Source organism: Hippichthys cyanospilos, chromosome 2, assembly GCF_059441005.1.
Source record: "Hippichthys cyanospilos isolate Australia breed blue-spotted pipefish chromosome 2, RoL_Hcya_1.0, whole genome shotgun sequence".
Lineage (NCBI taxonomy): Eukaryota > Metazoa > Chordata > Actinopteri > Syngnathiformes > Syngnathidae > Hippichthys > Hippichthys cyanospilos.
In genome coordinates, this window is record NC_142370.1 from 10,619,649 (window position 1) to 10,632,295 (window position 12,647).

Sequence of the window (12,647 nt, forward strand, 5' to 3'; positions counted from 1 at the left end):
TTTCTCCAAATTTTTAAACTCCATCTAAACCCATTTTGAGAAAAACGTAATTCAAATTTTGGCAGAGAAATATTCAGTCCATATTCTCGATTTTGTACTTCACTTTCTTCAACGATGATTCTTTGTTGGTCGCCTTTGACCACGACCTTTTCTAATACACTAAATATTTGTCATTCAATGCAGAGGATTAAGAATATATCACAAGAGTATTGCTATGTTAAATGTTAATGTGTAGCTCGCATTATGAACGTCAAAGCTCACCTGTTTCCTGGGTTTGGTCACATGGGACTTTGGCAAGGATTGGATATTGGCAGATTTTCGTCGAATCTTGATGCTGAATCTCAGAATCTGTTTGGAGACATGGGTTTATAAATTTTCCACAGTGACGCATCAAAATCTATCTTTTTTATTTTAATCTTTAAAAAAATCTGACTACCTTTAAAATATGTCTTCATTCGCATATTTACACATTTTCATGCAAAGATGACTACTATCTTTTCAGTTTATTTTCTACAATTATATTCTACTGTTTTTTCAAAAATGTAAGATGACACTATGATGTTAGTTATAATCTTCTTAGAAGCAACCAATTTGTGTCCGCTATAGCGGACATTTGTTTTTTTCTACCTTTTGGAGCTACCCCATTAAAAGTCCAAGTGTGCTCAAGTCTCACAGATTTTGGTGGGATGCAATTCAGTTTGCTGTCTTGCTGAGACAAAATGGACACAACAGTGGACATGAAAAGAGATGCTCTCCGGAAGATGTTACAAAATTATGGAATTACTTGGTTAGAAAAAAACTTTTTTATTAAGACAAAAATGTAACTATACGCTCATAAAGTAGTTTTTTTTTGTGAACCCAAAAAAGGATTTGATTCATGTAAGATTATGACTTTCCTGGTGGGAGAAAAAGTGAATTTCTTTTCATAATCCCAGAAAAAAATAATTGTCTTCATATTATACTATTTTATAAATAAATAAATAAACATAAAAGTCCACTTTGACATTTAGAAAGTGCCGGAAGTTTTTGTGCGGTTTCAAGTCCTACACAGTCCCATTCCTTCCATCCTCTGAGGAGATACCGTGTTTGGAACCTTTTCATGACGGTGCAGCACAGAGCCGGAGCCTTTCAAGGAGTCTGGCAACATTAAAGTTACATCGGTGCTTTTAGCAAGCATCCTCTAGAGAGCGTTCAGCTTTGCTTGATGTGCAAATAGACAACAACACGCATGCCAGAGTCATGTGTCTCTCTTCTGCCATGGGAGTAGCACACTCATCGTTTCTTGCGACAAAGCTCCCCAGATGACATATGACACCATAGAGGTGATTAAACCTCAGATGCACCAATATCAATCTATAGCGACCATTAACTTGGCCCATTTCGGGCTGTGAATATACCCCCCCCCCCCCCCCCCCCAAAAAAAAAAACAAGAAAATCTATTGTCAAACTGCTGCCTTGGCCATTTTCGTCCACTGGCCTTATGTCACACACATGAATGCACGATTGGGTGTGCTGACGTCACAGCAGCCAACTATAAACGTAATTTGCACATGTCAATTTCCTGCATGAAATCCAGCGTGTCAAGTGCTGCTTATTGGCTGAGAAGCAACTCGGCTGTGTTCATTCCCACAACGGCGCAAACGCCTTTTTCTAAGTGGGCACACAATGCAGTACTAAAACATGCTCAGTCTTTGCGCACAGGTTCAGCACCTCAAACATATTTTAACACATTTATACAAATCAACTAAATGACTTGACAGTAATAATAATACATTCATTTGTGAATCTCAGATACTGTACAGTAGGTTGCCCCTAAATCCGCGAACGTGCTAACTACGAATAGGCGGGGGTTCGCTGCACTCACAGTAACCACCCCATTCGCCCCCCTCCCCTCCGGTCTCCGCTCTACGAACAGAACCGAGCGATTCCGCAAATGTACGAGCTGCGTCCGAGCGAGCAGCCATAATTGGGATTATTCGGGAATAATTCGCTCAATCCAGCCGCTGCTTCTTCTTCTCCTCTTCTTTTTTTCCCCCTCCTCTATCCATCCCCACCGTCAAGCTTCGTCATTTTGTCATCACCGGCGCAGTGAATCTATTTGCTTTTTGTCGGCGTCATGGAGGCTTTTCTTTTTTATTCCAGTCGGACTCTTTGCTTGCGGCCGTCCACCTTCGCTGGACAGCAAAACAAAGGCTGCATTTGAACCAATCCTCCCCCCCTTTTGTCCCCCACTGAAAGATGAAGAAAAAGATTTATGGAGGCGCTCGTGTGTGCGGACTGATTGTTCCGGTGGCAGTCGCGCAACTGCACGTCCAGACCATTCGGAGGGGCCGCGCGGCCGTTTTCCACCGTCTGTGGGTGGCTTCTTCATCCTAAACATTGAAAATCTGACATCATTTGGATAAATGAACGGAACAAGACCATTTCGCCCCCCTCCCTATTCGTCCTCTGGATAGCCACCTTCGATGTGATGCAGCAACGACTGTTTACACGACTGATGCTCAAAAGCAAACCCGTGGATGTATGTCTGCTCCCCCCTTTCTTTGCCATCGCGTTAAATGAGGACTGAACATCTCCATCCTCTTCGGCTGGTCTGATCAGATGCGGAGACTGCCGTGGGGGCGAGCGGGGTATCTCGTGTTGATCATATGTTCCCCGATTGTCCCTTTGGATGGATTTATGCATAACAGGTGTTGTGCACGACACGAGCATGAGGCTTCATTGTGTGCGCTTCTTCTTTTTCTCTCCGTGCAAGCGACGGTGAGACAAAACGACGGCCTCGTTTTTTTTTTTCTCCCCCTCCAATTTTTTTCACGTTTGTTTTGCCAAAAAAGAGGAAATGAACGGTAGGTTGGATTTGATTCCATGCACACACACATACACACAGAGGGGACTGGCCTTGACACCTGTTTGTGTGTTTTCCAGCCTATCCACAGGCCCCGGCAGGCCTCATGTAATACATTAGTCAAGGTGGCAAAAGGCTGTTTGCGTGCGTGGCCTACATTGGCGAGCACGTTTGATGAAAATGTCTCTCCGCCGGCATGATTACATACATCGACCGTGCACATTTACGTGTGGTGCAGGAAGGGGTGCGGTGCCAATGGCGGTGGGGGATGTCCTCCACTGACACACAAAGCATACAGTTTGGCTTGTTGGACATGCCCAGTCTCTAGCTACCCCCCCACCCCAACTCCCTCCCCACCCCCCCCCGCCCCCGTGCATTCACTCAAACACCCACACTTGCACGAAGTATGCGAGCTGTTGTATCTTAGCAACGGGATAGGTAATTACTGAAAGAGCCGAGGAGCTGGCATAGTGTCGAGCTGCTGATCTGATCCCAGCCTTAAAGGGACAATTGATAGGGTTGAATATTGATACTTATTTACTAGGCGTGTCTGCAAAAATGAGTCTGCACTACAATTCTCCCTCAATAAGAGATTTAAGGTGTTCTTTTGGCTTTCAAAGAATTTTGGGGCGCCCCAAAATTGGGTTGAGACTGATCGATTACGCACCACTAAAGAGAGAAGGCTCGCATTGTGATCATTCGTGGCTTGGTTGCTCACGTTCCGTTGTCACCTAAAATGATGAGCAAACACCACCAAATTTCTCACTCGCATTCCTACTCTTTATCCTTTACAACTGGTGACACGATATTTAGATTTTGGTGACAGTAAATAAGAGCTTAATGAGGAAAACGTATCAGGGAAGAAAAACTATTCTGATGATCATTTTAGTATTACAGGTTGACATGAACAAGAGCAGGAATGTGGGTGTGAATTTTGGTAGCGGTTGGTCATAACCTTCAGACGTTTAAGGGGCACGGAAGTTTTTACCACAAGTAAGCGGTGGACTGACCAGCAAAAAAAAAAAAAAAAAAAAAGGCAAAATGCCTACCTCTGGTGGTGACCAAGTGATGAGGGAAGCGTGGGTAGAATAAAAATGACGGACTGATAATTACAGTTGCGTTCAGTTTGGAATAAAAAGCCAGACTGACATGATAGAAAGGGGCCAACGAATAATGAATGACTCACCAGCAAAAATTTGAAAAATGTTTAACTGGCCAGCCATCTCTTTGGCCTGTATGCTACAACAGTATATCTCCTGTAGCTAACTAGCTAGCACAGCTAATCAGCAACTCCCGCTATTGTGTCGCCCCAGCAATGTTCAAACACTGATACAGCACACGTCAGTGAGATTAAACAGTCTTATTCCCAAAAATGGATGCAAGTCTTTGATACTTGCTCAGAAAAAAATATATATATTAGGTGATCAAATAAAAATATATTGATCTCATTAAAATGGAAAAGAGTCATTATGTCGATTGGTTGTAGTTCTCAAAGGTAAAGGAACGCTTGCTTACTACAAGCGGTAAACTCTTTGGCTTGTACCTACTGAGTGTCGCCCAGCTAACTAGCTAGCATCTTACAAGCCCTTGTCACTGTAACCTCAGCAACATACAAGTTCTGAGGCAGCCATGAATAGCAGGTATTAAACTGTCTTTTTATCAAAAAGTTACACTGAGCCGAAGCTGTACGTCACGGAGTGCTGAATTGCTGTGTTAATTTGAATGAATTGGGGACTTGTGATAGATGTCCACATCAAATTTTTGAGGCCGAATGATCTCTTTTTGTGACATTATGAGCAAAGTATGGACAATGATTTTGAATGGACAAATTTGGTCCACTTCCTACCGGCACATCATGGAAAGAGGGAGAGGAGGGTTCCCATATCAAGTCGTTAGGTTATTTTCTGATTCCCCCAAATTCAAGCTAACATCATATAATTTCTTTAAAAAATAAATAAATAAATAAATAAAAACATAAACTGAGCGGGTTAGTGAAAAACGGACCACCCCGGCCGGAATGTCCCTTTAAGAGGAGCGGGCAATATTTTTCATGGCGCTCCGTCTCTCACCGAGGGAGGCGGAAGAGGGGGATGGGGAGCGAGCGCACGCAGGCAGCCCTCAATGAAAATGTGCATCTGTGTGTTCACAGGTGGCGAGCTTGCGGACAAAAGAGGCGAGATGACGTGTAGAAAAGGCCTCTCCTTGTAAAGCAGACGACGGCTGTAAGAGGATCAGTGGAGCTTAGAGGCAGGCAGGCAGGCAGGCAGGAAGGCACGCCCGCGCGCAGGCAGGAGGCCCACAGAATGGCCAACCAGAGCTTCGCCATGGACGGCCCCGGCAGCTTGCTGGCCGGGCTGGCCTCGCAAAGCGGTTCGGTCCGAGGTGGCAGCAGCAGCAGCGATAACGGCGGAGGCGGAATCTCCGCCTCGGACGTTTCGGCGTACTTCAAGCTTGTCTTCTTGGGCTTGATCATCTGCATCAGCCTGGCGGGCAACCTGTTGGTGTCCCTGCTGGTCCTCCGAGAGCGGACTCTCCACAAGGCGCCGTATTTCTTCCTGCTGGATCTGTGCCTGGCCGACGCGGTGCGCTCGGCCGCCTGCTTCCCCTTCGTGCTGGTGTCGGTGCACAACAGCTCGGCGTGGACTTACAGCGCCTTGAGCTGCAAAGTGGTGGCCTTCATGGCCGTGCTCTTTTGTTTCCACGCTGCCTTCATGCTCTTCTGCGTGGCCGTCACCCGCTACCTTGCCATCGCCCACCACAGGTTCTACGCCAAACGCATGACCATCTGGACCTGCGCCGCCATCATTTGCATGGTGTGGACTTTGGCGGTGGCCATGGCCTTCCCGCCCGTCTTCGACGTGGGGACGTACAAGTTCATCCGGGACGAGGACCAGTGCATTTTTGAACACCGCTACCTGAAGACTAACGACACGCTGGGCTTCATGCTCATGCTGGCCGTGGTGGTCCTGGCCACGCACGGTTTCTACGCCAAACTGCTGCTCTTCGAGTACAGGCACCGCAAGATGAAACCCGTCCAGCTGGTGCCGGCCATCAGCCAGAACTGGACCTTCCACGGTCCCGGCGCCACCGGCCAGGCGGCGGCGAACTGGATCGCGGGCTTCGGCCGGGGCCCCATGCCGCCCACTCTGCTGGGAATCCGGCAGAACCTCCACAATCAACACCGGCGGCTGCTGGGGATGGACGAGGTCAGGTCCGAGAGGAGGCTGGGCCGCATGTTCTACACCATCACCCTGCTCTTTCTGGTCCTGTGGGCTCCCTACATCGTGGCCTGCTTCTGGAGGGTGTTCGTCAAGTCGTGCAGCATCCCTCACAAATATCTCTCCGTCACCGTATGGATGAGCTTCGCCCAGGCCGGAGTCAACCCCATCTTCTGTCTCCTGCTCAACGAGGATCTGAGGAAAGTTCTGCGAGCCCACCTGCCCACATACTGGAGGACTAAACAACACCTGCCCCAAGATGAGGCCTACTGCATTATGTGAGGGGACCGGGAGAATGTGCTTTGCAGCCAACCAGCGAAGGCACAGTGCCATTTCAGTAAAGAATGTCCATATTTGTGCCAGAGGTTTTGGGACGGGGTACGAGAAACCCGCTCGGCCACACTTGAACCCTTTGTATTCCTCGTGATGGATTCCTAGGTAAGCTCAGCCCGGAAACTGAAATGGATGCCATTTTGAATATCACGTTGCCTTATTTCAGAGCGACACGCATCAGTGTCTGTGTCACACGAGGCACAAAATTGAGCATCACGACTGCAGGATCAAATATTTTGATCGGAACCATACAGACTTGAAAGACATCAGAGAGAATTTGAAGAGTTTGAAGGATGGAACTTCCAACCGGGATTCCGTTTCGTGCTCATGGAAAGGGGAAATATTTGGATCTCGACGGGACCCTCCTAAGAGCAGATGAGAACTCAAACACGAATGAGTTTTTTTGACTTCGTTTCGGGTGCGTTACATTTCTTTGTATCATAAAAACAAAAATGCCTGTTTTCCTTTATTTGTAAAGAAAACATGTTAAGCAGATGACACTATTTTGAAATATGACTTGATTTCATAGTGTACAGACTGTCCGGGAACATTAATTCCTGCTTGCGTGTTTTTATATCGCAATTGTGCGTAGGTGTGCGAGGGTAGGCCTGCCCATGTTGTTATTCCTGATGTGTCATACTTAGGCCTGGTACACACACAAGGTTTTTTTTGTTGTTGTTGTTGTTGTTGAAATCTTAAGGGATTGTTTATGAACAGGCCCCACATGTGAAGTCAACCAATCTGGCTGTTTCTTAACAGTTTCAATTGTATCGTGTGTGGTGCCCTACCGTAATTTCAACGCAATACATCCGCACGCAAAGATTCTGTTCCACCACTAATCTCGGATCTGGTCATCCAGAAATCTCGCGTGATCAAATGTGATTTAACAAAATAAGAAGAAGAATAGGAACAACTGGGAAACTCGAGACACACCACGGAGAAGGAGACCCAGAAGAAGGAAATGTGTTGGATTTGGGACTGTTCTTCCTAAAAAAAAACAAAAAAACAAAAAACAAAGGGAATAATCTTGGATACAGCGTAAATGTGAACTTGACTAGCGCACCTGAGTGACACGAGTGAGGTATGTCAGTTTCATTTATGCAAAAGACCTTGCTGCTTTATTTACGTCACTTAATGCTTGGCGGCCTTTTGTTTCACGTCACAATTCTTAAAGTCATGACTGGTAAGTGGCCATTTACATTTAATATTGAAATTTGGCGGACCAAAGCATTTTGGTTCCAATTACTGCAACAAATTCAGTCTAACACAATCAAACCACAACATCATCTAAATATAAAAGACATTCTTGGCATTTGTTGCTCTTGATCAGGATGGCAAAAATTGGCACAAAAACAGGCCGACTGTCTTGATGTGTGTACCAGGTCTTCTGCCAACAAGACCATCATAGTCGTATAAGCCACAGTCAGAAAATGCGAGTGCTAAATTACGTTTTTTAAAAAAAAAAAGTGAAGAGGAATTGTAATAGTGGCCGATAAGCCGTCAAATTAAAGTGTGTCTTCAAAATATATTCCAGAACCAGAAAATGCATCAGACTTTTAACATTAAAGGGGAACTAAACCCAAATGTTTGTAAAGCAAAAATGCTATTTGTGCCAGCACTCCAAACGCATTAGGCTAACTGACAAAGTTTGTGTTTGTAGAATAACAACTACACTGAATGGTTAATCAACAGAAGAGGGGCAACGTGTTGGGCATAATCGTGATGAGCTGTGGTAACCAAGTGCTAATCGATGGATCGCTGCTAGATGGCGCTCCGTGGGATTGACCGCAAATAATGTTACATTTGGTCGTTAGGGTGCGTGATGGACGCACTTTCAGACAAAAGTTTAGAAGGCGACAACCGCTATACGCAAGATTTTGGAAGAGGACAACGTCCAGAACTGAAATTTCAACGCGGCAAAAACCGTCTGGCTGACATACTGTACAGAGGCTTAAACTGTTGGTAAAGTAAACAGTTTGAGATGGAAGACAAGATTAATTGTCAGCGAAACTCATGTTGCTAATTTTCACAAACACTAAACAGTGACCTAATTTTCCATTCAAAGACTTACTGTAAAACCTACTTTGGCTGTTAGTTTATGTCCAGAATGTATTTTCTTTGAACTGGGCCATTGTCTCGTTATAGCTGAAGCGGCGTCAACATACGAATGTAACTTGTCCTATCCGCGCACTTCTTTTTGTGATAAACAATGTTTGTTGCATTACCATTCCTGCAAATCCATCCGTTGTCTATAGACGCTTCTCCTCGCTAGGGTCACTGGCTAGCTGGTGCCTATTCAGCTGCCGGGCAGTAGGCGGGGGACACCCTGAGCTGGTTACCAGCCAATTGCAGGGCACAGAGGGTTGAACAACCATTCACACACCCAATCGCACCTAAGGACAATTTAATGCGTCCAATACACCTACCATGCATGTTTTGGGAATGTGGGAGGAAACCATAGTGCCCGGAGAGAACTCATGTGGGCTCGGGGAGAATATGCAAACTCCACACGGGTGAAGCCAGAGCGAGCGGGAGTCGAACTCGGGACTCTGAACTGTAAGGCGTACCTGCTAACCACTCTTCCGCCGAGCCGCCCCTTTCTGCAATTCCTACCCGTGAAAATTTAAAAACTAGCTTTATATGTGCTTGAACTGAGAACTACTAAACCCGACGTCGTTGCTGTTTAGTGTAGTGGCCAGCACGTTTTCTGCTGAGAAAGCAAATCATTATCTGGATCTGAATTTTCAGCTTTTGGTCCACTTCCCCAAACAAAACGTAGAGCGCATATGGGTTCAAGTCAATAGGAGGGGACTACTTGGTCAAAACACAATTTTACAGGCAAGAAACGGGTGAGGAAATGAGTTCGGGGTGCTAAGCAATTTTCAGTATATAGACGAGATCAGTAAAATAGTCTGGAAAAAAAAACTGCCTTTCGGATTTCTTTATGTTTGACGCGTCAAATAGACACAAGTTAACAGAGCAGTAATAATAAAGAGAAATAAAGAGATGATTTTTATAGATAGAAGGAGGAGACAACTCCAAGAGGTAAGCAAAAGAAACAAGTACTTGTGATGACCGGACTGTCAAGGTTCACAAAGAATCCTCATTTACTGTACAAGTGAATGGTTCTTTGTTCAAAAACTGGTGGTCACAACAACAAATGTTATGCTGACTCTTGATGAATACGTAATTTCCATAGCAAAATCATGTGGCCCACTCCAGGCGCTACACATTCGTCTTTGTACTGCTGAATTGCGACACGACCTTGCCCGCCCAGTTATTCCCGTCGACGGCATTTAGACAGAAAGGGTCTTCTTGGTGAAGCACGTTATTCAGTCGTGTTTCTGGTCATATCAGTGAACAGAAAACAAATTCGTGGAATCACTGTGTTTTGATGTTCTTAGATGTGTTTGTTTGAAATTCCTTTTTCTCAAAATGGATGTTCCCAGAGATAAAGAGTTTAAAAATAATACCTAAATGAAGACCTGAGGTTTTGGCGCATTGCTTTTCTATGTTCAACCAGAAAAGAGAAAAACGAGAAAAAAGCAACAAAACCAAAATTTCACCACAAAGTGGTCCCATACTATTGGCCCAAACCCATATAGCATATACTACTTGTACCATATGATAGCTTTTTTCACTGTAAAATCCCTGTCGCTTAGATTCTTGAACCCAGCATAGACTTTTTTCAGGTTTCCTCCCTGACCTTTGAGAATTGTATGAATAAAACATCATTCATATGATCACAGTGACCGATCATGAGGCACTCCGGCAGACACCAAAGCAGCAGTGCTTTGCTGTCCTCATAGTACAGCCGTTAAGGATATTTTGGATTAAATAGCAAGTGCGCGGTTCAAAAAACAGTTAACTGCGATCAACTGTTGACTATGACTCAACTGTGTATATTAAAATGTCGGCGGACAAAAAGCAAAGAACGACAGATTTTGCGGGTGCTACGCTGTCCCCACATTGTTAGTTTTACATGAACCGATTCAAAGAGACGAAATCTCTTTAAAACTCCGCCCCTTGATTACAAGGTACCTCACGATTTTATTCGATATGGCTCAGCGTACAATGAGATGGTCTTGATGACATTTTTTTTATCTGACATACATTCAAATGAACATTTCAGTAATGCAAATGTGCCATTTTCTTTGAAGATGTACCCCCCCCCCAAAAAAAAAAAAGAGATTTCATTGATTTCATACATTTCTAAGCCTCTACATGAAATTAAAGTGATTTGCTTTGATTAGATGAAGTCGCATCTTTTAAACGATTGTCCGGTTCAAACGGGTTTAAGTGAGGAGAAGTGAGGCTTGAAACTTAGTAGATTTAAGCAAACAGCAGCTTTTTAAGAAGTTATTCACGTCTCACATCTTGGGTTTTGTTCCCCTCTGAAGTAGAATAAAACTGCAAAACACCGCTGAATCATGACAACAGACCACTTGAAATAGTCCATGTGATGTACTTCGTGTTCCAAAATATGCAAATATTTGCAGATCTACGATGCTGAAGAATGTTTTTCAAGTAAAGCTCTGCTCCCATTGTCGAGGCGCCGTGGGAGACTGAATGTTAGAATGTTTCCCTCCCATTTGAGTGTCGGGATCAAAGTCTCCCGGCTGGAACTCCCGCTGCATCCAGTCAACTTGTCCGGTCCCCAAATTAAGATTTTGCCATGCAAATGTCCAACCTGCGGTGCATTAGTCGTAGATAAATCTTGAATGTGGCCACTTTTACCGCATTAGCATGTATTGCGCAGCATTTCAGATCCAAGAAAGGTGGATGAGGAGAGGATGGGGCTAACTTGTACAGATGTTGATATGAAAAGTCCAAGTGAAAAGTGAACTGAGGTTTGTGATTTTTATGTCTGCCGTTGCTTTGCGAGATGATCTTGTGTAAACTGTACAGTTGAGCTGAGGTGGCTCTTTTGCCCACTCGTCAATAAAGACTCTACTTTTGATGCAGTCTTTTTATTTTTTTGCTGTCTTGAGAAGCTTAGCGGCCGCAACGCTGCAAGTCGCATTTCATGGGAAATACGATAAATGACGCAACCCGGTATGCTGTCAGTTATTGCGGGGAAGTACCAAAAAGGAGCATTTGGGGCACGCTGAAAGGAATACAAGGATGCATTGAGATATGAGCAACCCAACTTAAGAGCAACCGAACAGCGCTGCCACATCACGGCCGTTTAATTCTTAGACGTAATAAACAATGCTATTGACATGCTAATGTTAACATTTAACTTCAATAGTCACTTTTTGAAGCAGTACAACACTGACAGGCAGATATATTCTTTATCCTCCATGAAAAATGACTAAAATTACAGTATCTTAGTAACAGTACAAGTCTCTTGTCTGCTTGACAGTATTACTCTGCACCCTGCCCGCCCAAGAAGGGCACAGAGCAGCACAAGCAATTAGATAAGCAGGATTATATAAGCATGCAAACTAATTAAATATATATATCATGATGCAAAATATACATTTAAAAAATGCTTTCTATTTCTTTGTTACTTTTACTCCAGTCCAGTGGTTCACAAATGGGGTATGTGTACCTCCGGATGTTTATGAAAACTCTTCAGGAGGTACATAAGATAGTCATTACGTTTTTGCAGGTATCGGCAAATCTAATTTAATGCTCCTAAATATCCTGACAGGAACAGTACTGCCTTCTTTCCAAATTAAGAACAAATTTATTGAAAAATTGAGGAAACGACCACTAAAACGTTAGTGATGGCTTTGCGAAACATTGTATATATACGCACATTGTCATTTGTGATGCAATCACCTGGCAGATCAAACAGAAATAAAGCAAGATGACATTATACAATCTATCTTCGAGAGGTGCAGAATGCGTCTAGGGGTACCAGTGCACAAGTAGTTCCTAGGTTTAATAAAACAGACGCAGCACTATGTTTTAGGTCCTTTTAAAAAAAAAAAAAAAAAAAATCCAAAATGGTTTGTTTTGGCTTTGCTACGTTTGGGTGAAGTGCAATTACCTTTGTTGTCTTGCTAGAACAAAATGGGCACAACAGTGGACACAAATCAACAGGCTTGGTCTTGAGAGGATTTAAGACAGGCATGTCCAAACCCGGTCCTCGAGGGCCACCTATCCTGCATGTTTTTGATGTTTCCGTCGTCCAATGTAGCCAATTCAAATGATCAGGTTTGTTGTCAGGCTTCCGCTGAGCTTGCTGATGAGCTGATCATTTGAATCAGGTGTGGTAGGAGGACAGAAACCTCCAAAACATG

General features: G+C 44.2%; 1 protein-coding gene across 1 annotated transcript; it reads left to right on the top strand.

Moving 5' to 3' along the window:
- Positions 1-1,966: 1,966 nt before the first annotated feature.
- On the top strand, positions 1,967-11,356 carry gpr173 (G protein-coupled receptor 173). Its single transcript, XM_088408662.1, has 2 exons — positions 1,967-2,846; positions 4,995-11,356. The coding sequence occupies exon 2, from the start codon at positions 5,149-5,151 to the stop codon at positions 6,343-6,345; it is 1,197 nt and encodes a 398-aa protein (XP_088264788.1). The 5' UTR covers positions 1,967-2,846; positions 4,995-5,148; the 3' UTR covers positions 6,346-11,356.
- The last annotated feature ends 1,291 nt before the right edge of the window (positions 11,357-12,647 follow it).